The following is a 17,028-nucleotide window of genomic DNA, read 5'->3' as shown; positions in this document are numbered from 1 at the left end:
CTGTTATAGGCTCCTGCTGATGAATACGGAATACTAAAATATCTGCTTTGGCATCACAAATTACATTTGCCCAAAAAGCAAACGTAAGTCTAGCCTGTAAGTCTAGTAAGGCCCTGTGAGTCTTATCTGAACTTGAATCACCACTCTCTTTGGTTTGACCAGCCCGCAGATAAATTAAGATTTATTATTTATCTCCACAGAGCAACTGCCGGTCAGGCTATCAGACAGGTTATCTCCCCGACAACCGAGGTCGGAGAGCGGCCATATTGATTGCTAAGTGAAGCGGCGGTGTGCGCTCCGGCTAATACCTTTATCCTGCTGCAGCAGCAGCTGGCTTTCGCTGGGCAGGTGCCTGCTAGCCCGCTGATCCTGTCAGCTAAATAAAATATGGCTCCCACTTCGGGGGAAGGAATACTTGATCAAATGTGTTCAGGTCAAGAGGGAAGAGACGGTTGAGTTGCGTTTGTGATTCCTCACCTCTCCGCCCGATTTCTGAAAGCAGGTAGCCTAACAAGGTTGAGCCGAGTTGTTCTTGTAGAGAGTTATACTCATGGCTGATCTGATGTGTTAACGTTATTGTGAATAATACCACTGGGGTTGCGTTGAGAGTCGTGGGGCGAACGCTCACCGCCGTCCTTGTCCCCGGCGATGAACTCCTGGATGGACTCGTTCAGGCCCAGGCTGGCGGCGCTGGGCAGGGGCCCCAGGATGGACGCCAGGGATGGGTGTTTGGGCGGAGGGGCCTCCGGCTCTTTCCCCCCTCCGCCCTCCGCCTCCTCGCCCTGGAGCACCTGGCAGAGGAAGTCCTGGTTGAGATGCTGGGCCGCCGCCTCTAGCTCCTCCTCTTCGCGGTAGAGGTCCTTGGGTCTGGCGTCGGACTCCTGGGAGAGCGTGTCCTCCGGGGGCTCTAGAGGGACAGGAACGAGACATAGGCAGTGGGACGCGGGGAAACGTATGGACGTTTTGGACTGAAACCCAGTATTTGAATCCCAACAGTATTCTGTTCTAGTCTAAAAAATAATTACATAAATAAATAAATAAATACATAAAAAAATAAAAAATAATAATAATAATAATAAAAAAAAAAAAAAAAAAAAAAAAAAGGTCAAATAGACGGCATGCTTGTTAATACATTTGCATTGGGTACCGTGACGTTTCTCCTGCGGTCTGCTATTGTGTCACTGTTAAAAGAGACTGGAAAAGTGTGGAGAGAACCATGGACACACCTATTTCCTTGGCGTAGGCAGCGTAAAGCCCTCGGAGCTGTGGCCGGCTGTTCTCCAACTCCGTTTCTATCTCATCTCTGTATGTGCAGATTTCACCTAGGGGGGAAAAAGAGTTTATCTTTAGACTTGTTAGCGACTGGCTCACTGGACCAGACTTAACATATGCACATGAATACACGCTGAGACACTCTGTACAACGCCTGGATAAATGGCAGCTGGTCCTGAGCTGAGATATACTTAAGGTGTACATCACCAGAGTAAGCTGGAGTAAAAGCCCTTGTGTATGTCCAAGCAGTCTGTGGCACTGGTCAAATTTGTGAGGGAATTTGAAGTTATTCAAGTATGCTCCATAGAAGCTTCTGTCATTATCTGCACCCCAGCACAGCGACACTAGGTGAGAGGTCATGTTTTCAGTGGCGCGTTCATCTGTCCCTTGGTTTATTAAATTATTTGTTAGCAGGATTACGCAAAACCTACTGTACCAGACTGATTTTCACGAAACTCTGTGGAGGGGTGTAGCGTGGGCAAATTTAACACCCATTCAATTTTGGAGCAGATCCGAATCACAGGGCAGGTCTACAAGCCACCCAAACATGCTGGCCCATTCACCTCCATTCATTTTTTGGACAGGACATGATTGTCAAAGGGGGGAAATGAAACGGCCATGTCTCGACATGGGAAGGTCACAGAGATGAGGAATTTGGACTGGCATGAAGTTCTCGACCTAACGAACGCAGCAATATCAAACATGTCCTGCTCGCATGCAGGTGTGCGCGCACGGAGCCACGAAATGCATTCATGGGCGGAGGTCTGTGCTCTCCAAGCACCATTTCTAGTTTAACATTACGCTTTCTTGCGTTGAGAAAACAATTACATCCAGTTGAAGTGAAAGAGAATAAGCATACCTTGAACTTCATCAAGCTTCTTGGCTAATTCTTGCTCAAGCTAAAAGGGGAGAAATACAGTGAATATCTTATGAGTAAAGGACCACATGGTGAGGCCAGGTTTCCCAAACACAAGCTTTTTTGTGCTGGTTTTTCATTCAAAGTAAGATTAGAGGCTAAGCCACCCAAAAGCATTTTGTCTTATTATGAGATAAAACACAGTACACTAAAACCTGCTAAGAGGGGGAGAGGCAACAAAAACAAAGCAATGCTTTACACAGACAGTAACCAGGTAGTGATACTAGTGAATAGTAACCAGGTAGTGATACTAGTGAATAGTGAACAGTAACCAGGTAGTGATACTAGTGAATAGTGAACAGTAACCAGGTAGTGATACTAGTGAATAGTGACCAGTAACCAGGTAGTGATAGTAGTGAATAGTGAACAGAACAAATACCAGCTGCATCCTGACTTTCCGCTGGCCCGCGGTGAACGAAGGTGGGTCACACTCCTGCTCCAGATCCACCCTCATGAACTCATCGATGGTCAGCTGACTGGTCGGGGTGTCTTCAAACTCGGTCAGTCTGGACAAGGAGAGGAGGTCCGTTTCTTAAAGTACCACTGAACAATCCGAAGGGGTTATTGATGGACTTCTAAAGAAAAATGACATACTCCCGCACACACTTTTTCTCTGCTTTTAATCTGCCAACGTTTCGGTTAGACCTAAAAAGTGTGTGTGGGAGTATATGTCATTTTTCATTTGAGACTTTTAAGGGGATTTACTCCCAGCACCACAACATTGTGCATGTTGGTATTTTCATATGGTGAAAATTCTACCCAGCTAATTAAGAGGGTTGAGTGCTTGTGATAGATGGTAGACTACTACTGTAAAACCTGGGTTTCTAGTCCTGGTCAAAACAGGGAGGGTTACGGGATCCTTTGAGCATACTAAACTTGTCATCACTGTAAATGAGGGCAACCTCAGTGCTTCACGAGTATAAATAAATAAAGGTTTGAAGTGAAATGAAATTCAGTAGCTGTCGAATGTGGGTGGATACGGCATGAAAAGCACCGTCTAATGCAGGGTAACCTGCGGCGATGACAGTCACATCCCGAAACCCTCACCTCTTCTTCAGAGTGGCCTGGCACACCTTCACCACCCCGATCACGTCCTTCACCGTGCGGTGGAACGCATGCATCCGGGCCGCCACCAGAAGAGCTGGGAGCAGAGGAGGAGAAGAGGAGAGGAGGAGAGGAGAGGAGAGGAGAGGAGAGGAGAGGAGAGGAGAGGAGAGGAGAGGAGAGGAGAGGAGAGGAGAGGAGAGGAGAGGAGAGGAGAGGAGAGGAGAGGAGAGGAGAGGGGAGGAGAGGGGAGGAGAGGAGAGGAGAGGAGAGGAGAGGAGAGGAGAGGAGAGGAGAGGAGAGGAGAGGAGAGGAGAGGAGAGGAGAGGAGAGGAGAGGAGAGGAGAGGAGAGGAGAGGAGAGGATTATACAAAAACTATCAGAGTGATTTTCATGAGACTCGGGTTAGAACACATTACATTACATTTTGGTGGGGATCAGAATCACTGGGCGGATACACAAGTTAAAAGAAAACAACATTTGTCATACTTGGACCGGCTTCCTTCCCTTTATGTTTACTTCTCCTGCCGGTTTACACCTCTATCCCTCCCAGAGACATGGACACTGGGCTAGTGCCCCTCTATCCCTCCAAGAGACATGGACACTGGGCTAGTGCCCCTCTACCCCTCCCAGAGACATGGACACTGGGCTAGTGAGTGCCCCTCTATCCCTCCCAGAGACATGGACACTGGGCTAGTGAGTGCCCCTCTACCCCTCCCAGAGACATGGACACTGGGCTAGTGCCCCTCTATCCCTCCCAGAGACATGGACACTGGGCTAGTGCCCCTCTATCCCTCCCAGAGACATGGACACTGGGCTAGTGCCCCTCTACCCCTCCCAGAGACATGGACACTGGGCTAGAGCCCCTCTATCCCTCCCAGAGACATGGACACTGGGCTAGTGCCCCTCTACCCCTCCCAGAGACATGGACACTGGGCTAGTTAGTGCCCCTCTACCTCTCCCAGAGACATGGACACTGGGCTAGTTAGTGCCCCTCTACCCCTCCCAGAGACATGGACACTGGGCTAGTGCCCCTCTACCCCTCCCAGAGGCATGGACACTGGGCTAGTGCCCCTCTACCCCTCCCAGAGACATGGACACTGGGCTAGTGCCCCTCTACCCCTCCCAGAGACATGGACACTGGGCTAGTGCCCTTCTACCCCTCCCAGAGACATGGACACTGGGCTAGTGCCCCTCTACCCCTCCCAGAGACATGGACACTGGGCTAGTGCCCCTCTACCCCTCCCAGAGACATGGACACTGGGCTACTCTGCCTGTCCTTTTTACCCCCCAGAGGAATGAACACTGGACTTCATTTCTGTATATAGTTTAGTAACTTATGTCTTCTGTTATTGGCCGGGCTTGCGGGAACAAGGTCTTCCTGAGCCTCTCTGTGCCCGCCTCCTCCCTGACCGTACAGGGATCCGACTAGATTAGTAAACGCTGTGGATAGAACACTCTCTCACCTATCCAATCATTTTTAGATCAGATTAGATCTTTCCTTAAGGAAGGAAGGAAATTAAGATGTATTCAAAGATGATCCAAAAGAATCATTAGACTTCAGGCTAGTAGCGGTATAAAGACTTCTAGTTCTTTCTGCCTCTCTGCAATTTACTGTAAGACCCAGATAAGGTCAACGGTGCGCTGAGGACGACCGCTGCGACACTCACTCACTTTCGGGAACGGGCAATCTCTCGGAATACAACCTGATAGCAAGGGTGGAGGAGACGGCGAGGTACGATTGAAATGACCCCTAGGGGTCAGAGGTCACGGCCGCGCGGACGTGCTCCAGTACCTGCTCCGCAGAGCCCCGAGGGCCTGCGACCGGTGTGCATCCAGTCCCTCTTCATCCTCTGCAGCAGTCGCAGGGCCGTCATGGACACCTCATGGGTCTTGTCCCCGAACTCCAGCATGTGGGCGAAACGCGGGATGTACAGGCAAGGATCTGTAGGGCAAGATGAGTTGGTAAATGGTAAATGGACTGCACTTATATAGCGCTTTTCCATCTTAGCGGCACTCAAAGCACTTTACAATGGCCTCTCATTCACCCATTCACACACCAATGGCGGTAGCTGCCATGCAAGGTGCTAACCTGCTCATTCGGAGCAATTTGGGGTTAGGTGTCTCGCTCAAGGACACTTCGACATGTGGACAGTTGGGGCTGGGATTCGAACCACTGACCCTTCGATCACTGAACGACCCGCTCTACCAACTGACCTACAGCCGCCCCATATTGTTTGTATTATTGTTTTATATTGTAACTTTACTGAAGGACAACCCCTTGAGATGAAGCATTTCATTTTCGAGAGGGGGGACCAAAGTAAAAATGTATCAACAGTACAAATTACAGAAACACTACAGTAATTACACAAGTACACAAAAACACATTGGACACATACATGCATTCGCAGTCGCCAGTCACAATCCTCAACCCACCCACCCCCTCAAAACAGTTTATAGGAATTAACTCAACTAGAAACAGGTGCAGGTTTATATATTTCTAAAAGCCTGGTCAAGAATCAACTTCCTACTCCAGATTCATCTACAGCTCCTTACAGATTTGAAGCAATCGAGATAGCTTTGCATTATATTGTATTATTGTATATTGTAATATATTGTATATTATAAGTATTTATTATGGATGTTCAGTAAAGAAACTCAAATATGTGGCTTAACCGTTTATTAATGAATCAATGTATAGGCTTGGTGTAGGTGTCTTAGCTCGGGGGGACACTCCCAAATGTACTGTAAAGCTGCTTCAGTTGACAGGAATGTACAGATTAATTTGACAGTAATTTGAGAATGTCAACTAAACACGTGGCTGCATTCCTAACTGAACTTAAAACCATTTCACTTGGCTAACATGCAAATTATTGGAACCGTTAGGGCCGGCGAGCTTTAAAGCGTCAAGGTGAGACTGACATTCCAGCGTGAACTTGGGTAGCGCTCGTGTTAGTAATAAGATCCCACCCAGGGCCTCTTTTTGAAGTACACTATGGTTCAAGAAATTGGGTAACAGAATGGAAACTCAATCTGAGTGAGCTCATACCCCTGAACCATAAAAGAACAGCCATCCGTTGTCACCTGCATCCTTCAACGACGTCCTTCTGTGAGAGGGCCCGCAAAGAACAAGGTGTTCAAGTCATTGGGTTCAGGGAGAAACTGGGTCCATTTTGTGGAGTAGGGCTGCACTATGGGGACTGTTCTCCATGGGGCTGTTATGCCGGACGAAGGATGCAAGTTCAGTCTGGGGGTTGTCCTAATTTTCTAACTTTCTGCCCAAATGTGTACATCTGTTCGCTGCCCTTTGTGGAATTAAAATGATGCATGGAATATATGTCAATGATGTGATATGGATAATGCGATATGAAGTGTGTGTGCGTGTGTGTGTGTGTGTGTGTTGGGGGGAGGGTGGCGTCTGTGTAGACCTATGTGCCTGTATAGTAGAGGGTCTTCCTCCATTAGGAATCTGTACCAATTAGGCTCTAATCTGTTTCGCCTGTTTCTTATCATAATTTAGGCCCCTCATAAGTTCTGTTTCTGTTTGGGTGTTTCAATTCTTAGGTTACAAGAACGTTACATTTAACAGTGAACTGTGGCAATAATAATAATGACATCTCATGGATCTCATTTCCTTAATAGCACTAATGAGCATTGCGCAATAGATAAGTTCGACCACTTTCTTGTTGGCCCATTTGTTTCCTCTGTATGTCCCTATAATAAACAAACCAAGACCACTAGCCTTCATGTGCCTGGTAAAAAACATTGTCTGATATATAAGAGGTAGCCTATATGCTGCTTATTGTAGACCGACCGTAGGTTTTTAAATCCTCGATTCCATTTGATGGGGCCCTCTGTTGGAAAGCCGGGAAACCGGTGTGGGAACGTCCAGGACACAAGCCCAACCCCCTCCTGCCTCCCACAGTCCTCCGGATTTAACATGGCTCCTGGCTGCGATCAAGCGCCCAGTAACCAAACATCTAGGGTTTTTTTTCTATCAATCGGCCGTCCCGGTTTGCACTAAGGTAATATATATTATGAATTCAGTGTTGTATTTCCGACCGATTGAGATGCTTCTGAATTCAATCGCTATGTTAACATCACTTCGAAAGAACAGCCTGTTCGATTGTGAAATCATTCAGCATACATTTTCCAGTGTAGCTACTTCATCCTTTCTAAATGCACCGACTGGAGAGCATAATTGTGCGTGAATTGCTCACATGTGTGAATATTACGGCAACACGGATGACAGACAATTGCATTTACAGACGGAATCAAGTGTTTTAACTGAATTCGCATAAATATGTTTACACTTCATTGCCGATGTTGCACGGAACGCAATTAACACCCCGTCTGTTATCATGGCAAGCTCTGTCTGTTAATTACTGCATAATAATTGACAAAATTAAGCCAATTATTGATGGTGTTTTCTATAGCCTGTATTGAGTCATATCCCTGTCTCTTTGAGATAATTCGTATTAGTTTTAAGTAACTTTGCAAGTGGGATGTCTGGCTTTCCAGCCTACATACAGAAACACCCCACTCTAATAATATATCTTTCAAATGCCTTTAAACCTAGTTTAATATTCTATCCGCGTACTTTGGAGGGCTGTCGTGACTCGGGAACGGTTATTGTCAACATCCCGTGAAGGGTTAAGTCATCCCGTATCGGTGAGAGGAGGTTTTGTTGAGAGGGAAGAGAGATCGGTGTGGGAGGGGCCCCGAGGCTACTGACGTGAACAGCATCGGTGACTCTGATTGGTCAATATGGAAAGGGGCGTCCGCTGTCGGCACACAAAACTACAGTAGCTCGACTTATTTCTACAGTAGCTCTTATTTCTTTGTAAAAATCGCGCAGGCTACTCCTGTCACACGGTCTACACTATTTGCCATTTCGGATAGAATTTGAGTTCACTTTTTCCTCGGATATGTAGCCCACTAGGCTGCTATTTGATACATTGTCGCAGTAGCCGACGTGTTTGTTTGTGGAAGTAGTATTAGTTATTTTAGAGAGGTGCGTTTTCGCATCCATCCAGGATGAGATGGGGAAGAGGAGATTTTAACGCCTCTGGAATAATTCGGCTGGACGGATACTTTGATGTTGCTCTGCAAATATTTTCAGGGTGCGTAGGAGTTTGATTTGCGACCGATGACGTTAAGATTTTTCTATTTTAAAATAAATAACATTACACACTGTGGAATTCTTAGTTTGACTCCGAATTAGACTACTAGCAATTTAAATGTAGGCTACATCGATCGACAGGTGGATTTGCTCATGCCAGCGCCACAGGACTGTTTTTATGGCCGGATCATGAAGTTCTTGACATTTTTCCTTCTGCTTCCAGAAACCTTGAAACGGACAAAAAAAGGTGGGAAGCAGTCCGGTAAGCTGCCAGTATGCTATGAGATAGTGACTTTGTCCTTGAAGAAGAAGATGGCTGCAGAACTATATCCTGCAAGCATCAACACCAACCTCCCGAACAGCAACGACACCGCAGTGACCGCTGGCAGCAAGAAGAGCATCCTCCAGGTCAGCCACACGGTGACCGCGACCACCGCGACCGCCACGCAACAGAACATCAACAACAACAACGTTGAGACGACCAGCTGGCAGTCAACACATCCCACACTGCGAGAGAGGTACGGGCTGCTTTTAAAAGCTCGATTAGAGTTTTGTTTTCGGTGTAATATGGTCGGCTAATGCAGTTGCATTTATAAAACATTGCTTAATCATGCTTGCTGCATATGTAATGTCCTGGATTTTGCATTCGTGATGCGGCTGAAGGAGACGTTTCACTGAAAATCATGAATTTTCACTTATTTTATTCTTTCAGGAATGCTTTGATGTTCAATAACGAACACATGGCCGATGTACATTTCATTGTGGGTCCTCCTGGTGAATCGCAGAAAGTTCCAGCTCACAAGGTAAAGTGTTCCTTCCATCTGCACCAAATGCTCGCCTAAAACCAAAAACATGCTTTTGTGATTAAGAATGGATTTTTGGAACGGATGGATTTCAGCCAGTCCATTAGGACGTTTGAAGTCAATGATACTAATTCATTTCGCACACATCCCACACTCCCTTGAACTCTGATGCCTTCTGAGGTCAGACTGTAATCTACATTAAACTACACATGGCTATTGAAATTTGAGAGGGACTTAAAACACCATTCAAGCACCATCCAAGACCTCACCATGTGACATCAAGCCTCGTACTGGATAGATATATCATGCAGGACTCATCGTTTTCCTCGTCTATGATTACAGTATGTACTGGCCGTGGGGAGCTCCGTGTTCGGTGCCATGTTCTATGGAGATCTCGCAGAAGGGGAGTCTGAGATTCATATTCCAGACGTGGAGCCTGCTGCTTTCTTAATTCTCTTAAAGTAAGCAACTTGAAATCTCTAACTCACATCTAATCTCCATGCAAGGTTTGTCGTTTGCATGCAAATTTGTCTCGCAGTGTACTTTGTTGTGACTTTATCAGCTGATGCGATCGAATGCTCCTTTAGGGATTAATAAAGCAGTCTCTTATCTCATTATCAGCTTAGCAGTAGCAGTTTGATGCATTATACATGTTGCCTTTATTGTATAGCACAGGGCATAGTACTAAAAAGATTAATATTGCATTATAACCTACAATACTACCCACAATTCCCTATGATGACACTGGTGTAAATCTGTTATTTGGTGTTTCTATAGTCTGCACTTAGTACACTTGAGACTGTCTATTGCAAGATAAATTTTCTTGCCTTTGATATTGCCGGTAAATGTCCTAATCTAATCTCAATCCCCCCACCCCCCGACAGGTACATGTACAGCGATGAGATTGAACTGGAGGCGGACACGGTGCTGGCCACCTTGTACGCCGCCAAAAAGTACATCGTGCCCGCCCTGGCCAAGGCCTGCGTCAACTTCCTGGAAACCAGCCTGGAGGCGAAGAACGCCTGCGTGCTGCTCTCCCAGAGCCGGCTGTTCGAGGAGCCCGAGCTGACGCAACGCTGCTGGGAGGTGATCGACGCGCAGGCCGAGCTGGCCATGCGCTCCGAGGGCTTCTGCGAGATCGACCTCCAGACCCTGGAGATCATCCTGCGACGGGAGACGCTCAACGCCCGCGAGGCGGTGGTCTTCCGGGCCGCGCTGGACTGGGCGGGGGCGGAGTGTCGGCGTCGGGGGCTGGGGGTCACGGCGAGGAACATGCGTGCGGTTCTGGGCAAGGCGCTGTACATGGTGCGCATCCCCACGATGACGCTGGAGGAGTTCGCGGACGGCGCCGCCCAGTCGGACGTCCTGACCCTAGAGGAGACGCACGACATCTTCCTGTGGTACACGGCGGCCAACAAGCCCAAGCTGGAGTTCCCCTTAGAGCAGAGGACAGGGTTGACCCCGCAACGGTGCCACCGCTTCCAGTCGTCGGCGTACCGGAGCAACCAGTGGCGTTACCGGGGGCGCTGCGACAGCATCCAGTTCGCCGTGGACAAGCGGATCTTCATCGCCGGGCTGGGCCTGTACGGATCCAGCGGGGGGAAGGCGGAGTACAGCGTCAAGATCGAACTGAAGCGCCAGGGAACCACCCTGGCGCAGAACCTGACCAATTTCGTGTCGGACGGTTCCAGCAGTACGTTCTCCGTGTGGTTCGAGCACCCGGTCCAAGTGGAACAGGACGCGTTCTACACCGTCAGCGCCGTGCTGGACGGCAACGAGCTGAGCTACTTCGGCCAGGAGGGGATGACAGAGGTGCAGTGTGGGAAAGTGACCTTCCAGTTCCAGTGCTCCTCGGACAGCACCAACGGCACCGGGGTGCAGGGGGGGCAGATCCCCGAACTGATCTTCTACGCGTGAGCCATGGCTGGAGGTCATCAGACGTCCACGCAGAGTGCATTTCGCCACTGGATCCAACATGGCGGTCTGACATCGGAGGGGTCCACGAGAGTTCTCGCCTTCAGCAATGTAGCAGCGGAATATGATGTAAACGCAAAATGCCTGTTAGAACTTTGACAAGTTTTGGGTGAAGGAATGCTCTTGGGTTTTGATTATTTATTGAGATCTTATGATTTAACTATTGTTGCTGCAGCATACAGCCTCGTGTGTATTGTAAATAGAGAGTTGTATGGCACTCCGCTTCCTTTTAGCGCGTTGTTTTGTACATAAATTGAGGCAAGTTTGTTTACAGCTTGAGGCTGAGTGACAAATGACGTGTCTTGTATTAGTTGCGCAGCTTCATGGAACTGCTGAACATAAAGTTTTTGTGACTCAAACTCCCAAATAATGTCACTTTGTTGTTTTACACAATGAGACATGCATTTGAAATATTTAACCTTTCAACCCTTATGTCGCAAAATGCACACACACACACACACACACACACACACACACACACACACACACACAAACGATGTCTTGAATGAAAAATGACATGATGCCTAGTTAAACAAGCCTCATCATTACCATATATATATGGAAGCTTGAGCTATCAGTGTCTGTTGCTGTATCAGTGCTGATTACAAGTAAAATGGTGTTTCACTCACTTCAATGGCCATACTTAAAATGTTGCTTGGGTGTGTTTTATCATATCAGCTATCATGTAAGCCTGAAGGCTTCACAGCATCCAGACAAAGTGAAATCTTAACAGTCTTTAAGTCCTTGATGTGATTCTCCCCCACAATTAGTTCCAGTTCAACCTCAGCCTATTCAGATATATAGACCAAATCACATCCATCTGTCCATATGTCTTTCAAACTCAAAGAGGTGAAATTGGGATATTTATTTTCTTAAGTAAACAGCCATCAGAAATGTGAGCTTTTTGCCATAATTTCAATGAGACGTTTTGTCAACACAAAGCAGATGTTGAATGAGGAAATGCAGAAGGTAGGCAGGCAGCTGGATAGGAATCACCAGGGAGAAATAAACCTGCCTATCAGTTGACCTGACAGGATTATGGGGTCAGGTCCCCTAACGTCAGGCTGCACATGGCTGTGATGAGATATCAACTCTTGTCTTCCCTCTTTTCCTCTGATTACTTTAATGGGATGAGCTTCCCAAAACACTGTAGAGATGTTTATCTTATAACAGGGGAGGCAGACTCAACCTCATTGCATAATGGGTAAACGGTACTTAAAAAGGTATACCACAGCGCCCCCCTGGTATACATTGGGGTACTGCCCTTTAGTGCTTGTATAAGCTTCTGTGCTATTGATGGGCATTTCGACATCAGTGTTGCTAATAATTTGCAATGCTTTAAAAAAGTTATCCGCTGCTATTTCTCTCAGAAGGGAATCGATTTTAATTTATCTAAATTAATTTAGCAAGGCTGTGTTGTCTCACTGGTGATGTTTTGTCTGTAGGAATGAAGGAATTTAAGATACAGTGTCTTTTATTCTCATCCTCATCTGTGAGTATTAGGTATGTATATGAGATAGAAGAGGATGGAGACCATTTTGCACACACTTATCCCATCCTGCGGTCTACAGGCTGCTGGTTTGGCCTTCAGTAGCTGCTGAGTAAGCTTTCTGGAACTTGTCCAGAAAGCTGCTGCTCACCTGGTGTTCAACCAGCCCAAGTTCTCCCACACAACTTCCCTTCTCCGTTCCCTACACTGGCTCCCTGTAGCAGCTCGCATCCAGTTTAAAACTCTGGCACTAGCCTACAGGGCAATGAAAGGAACAGCTCCCTCCTACCTCCAGGCCATGGTCAAACCCTACACCCCCTCTCGACCATACGTTCTGCTACCTCACTCTGAGGCCCCTGCGGTCGATCAACACGGTCACGGCTCTTCTCTGTCTTGGCCCCGCAGTAGGGGAACGAACTGCCCACTGACGTCAGGACAGCAGAGTCGCTGCCCATCTTTCACCACAGCCTCAAAACTCACCTCTTCAAGAAGCACTACCACAATCCTCCCTCTTAAGCACCTATTATGTTGTTAGTTTGCTACTCTTCCACTTTGGCTTGAGCACTAGATTATGCTCTTAGTCACTTGTACTACACTGACTTCCCACGCCTGTAAGTTCCTTTGGATAAAAGTGACTGTAATGTAATGCAACCATGTCACACAAGTCATATCTTTAAACCTCAAAGGTCAATATTGGGGAACATGTGAAGCCATGAACTGGAGGCCTCCATGAAGGACCCATCAGGTTGAACAGAGAGGCCTGATTGGCCAGCAGACTGGAGGTTTGACAGCTTTCTGACCTTCTGACCAAACTGAATACCCATATCAGTTCAGGCAATTATCTGAAGTACAGGCTGATAAATGCCAGACTAAAGACTCATTAATAAGAGATTATTTTGATAAAAATCACATTTCAATCCCTTTAGGAGTGTTGACCTTGGTCCAAAAGAGCTTATTATTTGCTGAACTGTTGTAGCTTAAAGGACAGGTTTGGAATGTATAATTATAAGCCATGTCATAAGGTTATTATAATCCATGTTATAAGGTTATTTACGATCATATACAACGGCCGATATTAGAGTTTAATCAAATGGTGCATTCTTGAGATACAGCCCGTCACCACTAACACACTCAATGGATCCATAGGTGCATAGACAACATCAACAGACGCCAGTGACCACTCGGTGAGTTTCCCGTCTTTGAAAACGACAGTTCCAGGTGTTTTTTGAGGGATTTTGTCTACGCACCTATGGATCCATTGAGTGTGTTAGCGGCGACGGGCTATATCTCCAGAGTGATCCGCTTGATGAACCGTTGATATCGGCCATTGTACATGATCGTAACTAACCTTATAACATGGCTTATAATGCTTAATTGCGAGCCAGTCCTTTAAGCTGAGAGCAGTGGTTTAGTCATGTACCTATAGCTGAGAGCAGTGGTTTAGTCATGTACCTATAGCTGAGAGCAGTGGTTTAGTCATGTACCTATAGCTGAGAGCAGTGGTTTAGTCATGTACCTAAAGCTGAGAGCAGTGGTGTAGTCATGTACCTATAGCTGAGAGCAGTGGTTTAGTCATGTACCTATAGTTGAGAGCAGTGGTTTAGTCATGTACCTATAGCTGAGAGCAGTGGTTTGGTCATGTACCTATAGCTGAGAGCAGTGGTTTAGTCATGTACCTATAGATGAGAGCAGTGGTGTAGTCATGTACCTATAGATGAGAGCAGTGGTGTAGTCATGTACCTATAGTTGAGAGCAGTGGTTTAGTCATGTACCTAAAGCTGAGAGCAGTGGTGTAGTCATGTACCTATAGCTGAGAGCAGTGGTTTAGTCATGTACCTATAGTTGAGAGCAGTGGTGTAGTCATGTACCTATAGTTGAGAGCAGTGGTTTGGTCATGTACCTATAGCTGAGAGCAGTGGTTTAGTCATGTACCTATAGCTGAGAGCAGTGGTGTAGTCATGTACCTATAGATGAGAGCAGTGGTGTAGTCATGTACCTATAGCTGGAGAGTTGATGCAGAGCTCCCGGGCCAGCAGGAGGAAGGTCTTCCCCAGGATGTACACATTCACCTGCGGAGAGAAAACAAGGTTGGGTCCATCTTAACAAGTGCAATACCCCTAAACAATTATCCAATTATAAACCTATCAAAACTCTCTCTCTCTCTCTCTCTCTCTATATATATATATATATACATATCTCAGTCAGTTTAATAGGAACATTAGGATACACAAGTGTAATAAGTAACAAGTGTAATAAATTGAGAGTAAGGCACGACCACAAGCCTCCAATACCACACGGGGGGTTGGGGCATCTGCTCCTCTGACATGTGGAGGGGTTAAAATAAGCGCTGTGTCGGGGCGCCCCGGTGGCTCATCGGTTAAGGCGCGTACCACATGACGGTTAGTCCTTATCACAGCGGCCGGGGTTCGAATCCGGCCCTGTGTTGCATGTCCTCCACTCTCTCTCTCTCCCACCTCTCCTGTCACTCTACACTGTCCTCTAGCCTATAATAATACAACTACACTGTCCTCTAGCCTATAATAAAGCACAAATGGCCCAAAAATATCTCATCTAATATGCTGTACCAGCTGGGCCCCACAGAAATGCTTCCACCTGGAACCGAGTGCGATTAAAACCCTTTCCCTGGGAAGTGTGCGCCTCTCCCCCTGACCTGATATCGTCTCCACTCAGACACTTAGCCAGCGCTGAACGCACGACACTACAGCTACAGAGAAGTGGAACCACTGATCAGTGAGTCACTTTGCAGACTGAAAGGCAGCTTGTGGTGACGACAGAAGAAAGAGCTCAAACCCTACCTGTAGAAGGTCGCTCAGATCCAGAAGCATGTCTATGAAGGACAGAGTTGAGGAAATGCAGTTGACTGTAGAAATGCAGATTACTAGTAGTTCATGTTAACTGTACAATAGTGTGCAATTATCTGTAAGAGAATATAAGTACTTATCATCGCAAAACATGAGCGCAGTGACATGAGTGAAAAGGTGAGTACAGTGGGGTGTACAGTATTGTATATGCTGATGCCAGCGTCACTGCAGCCAAGCGTTCTGTGACTCAAACTCCCCCGATCGCTAAATATAGACTGGGGCCTGCAGTACTGCATACACACACACACACGCACACACACTCGTGCACGCACACACACGCGCACGCACACACAAAACCTGCATTCGCGGTCACCTAAAGACAGTCTGCTTCTGACTGTAGATTATCAGTCGGTTTCATACGTAGTCTACATGAGAATACTCCACTGACCTGACCCTGGATCACTGGGCACACACACACACACACATGCACGCACACATGCACGCATACACACACAGCTGAAAACTGAGTACATGAACAGTCCTCTGCCATGCCTACATGCAAACACTCACTTCTACAAACCGCGCGCCATCACACCTGATCACATCACACCCACACCTTGAAGGGAAACACACACACACACACACACACACACACACACATGTGCACATGCAGCCGGAGAGATTAAGTAGTGCATTAATCCGGGCGAGATTAGCGCCATGGAAAGAGGAAGGAATTATCCTTCGGCGCCATCGAGAGATCACTCTGAGCATGTTAGAGGATGGGCCAGCCCTGCCCTGTTCGGGCCTTCTCAGGTTCAGATGAAGGGGGTCCCTGGGGATCCTTTCAACCAGGTTCGGTCTTGGGTGATGAAGTGGGTTCACCCGTGAGCAAGCACTCCTTGATGTTTGTGGATAAAAGGTGTTTGTGGATTTTAAAAAAGGTTGTTCATTAAACTCTCATGTGAGCAGAGTTGTTTTTGTAAAACTGTGATAACAAGAAAGGGCTTTGAGAAGATGCAAACCATTTTGTGCGACAAAACAAACAGTGTTATATAATAAAATATATGAAATAAAACTCCACTGGGATTATGAATATGAAACTCAAGAGAAATGATAGTTGTACAAAGTTACACCTTTGGGAGGAGGGTCTCAGTGTAAGAAGACAAGCTGTTCAGATATGGCTCTGCAGGGTTTGTGTTTGGAGGTTTAGTGAGCGTTTTTCCCAGGAGGGAACAGGGCGTCGGCGCCAACAGGCACCAGTAGGGGCCTGTCTCTTCCTCTGCGTCCCCTGTGACTAACCCCGCCCTGCCCGGCCGCCCCCAGGGGTGGAGACACACCCTCACGTTGCTGTTTTCCTAGAAAACAGCACAATACACGCTAACACATGCAACTTCCTGTCACGCCCTGCTCTCTGTGTGTGGAGGGTCTGACCCTGTACCCAGGCGGTTCAACACTCGTATGGGTAGAGCAGGGTGTAGGTTCTAGGTTGTGAGTTCGAATCCTGCTAGGAGTGCGGTGATTCTTATAGGTGTAGGGTTTGTACTTTAAATTAAAGTCCAAGGACAAGGATTTAAATAAACATGACG

General features: G+C 47.1%; 2 protein-coding genes across 3 annotated transcripts in view; one reads left to right on the top strand and one right to left on the bottom strand.

The window, feature by feature from the left end:
• Positions 1 to 17,028, bottom strand: part of brf1b (BRF1 general transcription factor IIIB subunit b) — a gene marked incomplete at its 5' end in the record, with an annotated part of 68,997 nt that overhangs the window by 34,904 nt on the left and 17,065 nt on the right. The window contains 8 exons of the mRNA XM_084439723.1: positions 629 to 907; positions 1,227 to 1,322; positions 2,132 to 2,171; positions 2,568 to 2,694; positions 3,236 to 3,329; positions 5,028 to 5,177; positions 14,617 to 14,689; positions 15,437 to 15,468. Coding sequence (XP_084295849.1) covers positions 629 to 907; positions 1,227 to 1,322; positions 2,132 to 2,171; positions 2,568 to 2,694; positions 3,236 to 3,329; positions 5,028 to 5,177; positions 14,617 to 14,689; positions 15,437 to 15,468 — 891 coding nt within the window. The remainder of the gene's footprint in view (positions 1 to 628; positions 908 to 1,226; positions 1,323 to 2,131; positions 2,172 to 2,567; positions 2,695 to 3,235; positions 3,330 to 5,027; positions 5,178 to 14,616; positions 14,690 to 15,436; positions 15,469 to 17,028) is intronic.
• On the top strand, positions 7,206 to 11,074 carry btbd6b (BTB (POZ) domain containing 6b; the record flags this gene model as incomplete). 2 transcript variants are annotated; one of them, XM_084439446.1, is made up of 5 exons in its annotated part: positions 7,206 to 7,257; positions 8,578 to 8,872; positions 9,067 to 9,157; positions 9,500 to 9,618; positions 10,042 to 11,074. In XM_084439446.1, the coding sequence occupies 4 exons, from the start codon at positions 8,667 to 8,669 to the stop codon at positions 11,072 to 11,074; spliced, it is 1,449 nt and encodes a 482-aa protein (XP_084295572.1). The 2 variants fall into 2 exon arrangements, with proteins under 2 accessions (XP_084295572.1, XP_084295571.1); XM_084439445.1 differs by lacking the exon at positions 7,206 to 7,257 and having other exon boundaries at positions 8,508 to 8,872.

Source organism: Borostomias antarcticus, assembly GCF_949987555.1.
Source record: "Borostomias antarcticus genome assembly, chromosome: 6".
Classification (NCBI taxonomy): Eukaryota; Metazoa; Chordata; class Actinopteri; order Stomiiformes; family Stomiidae; genus Borostomias; species Borostomias antarcticus.
This window is presented reverse-complemented; position numbering and strand designations above follow the sequence as displayed.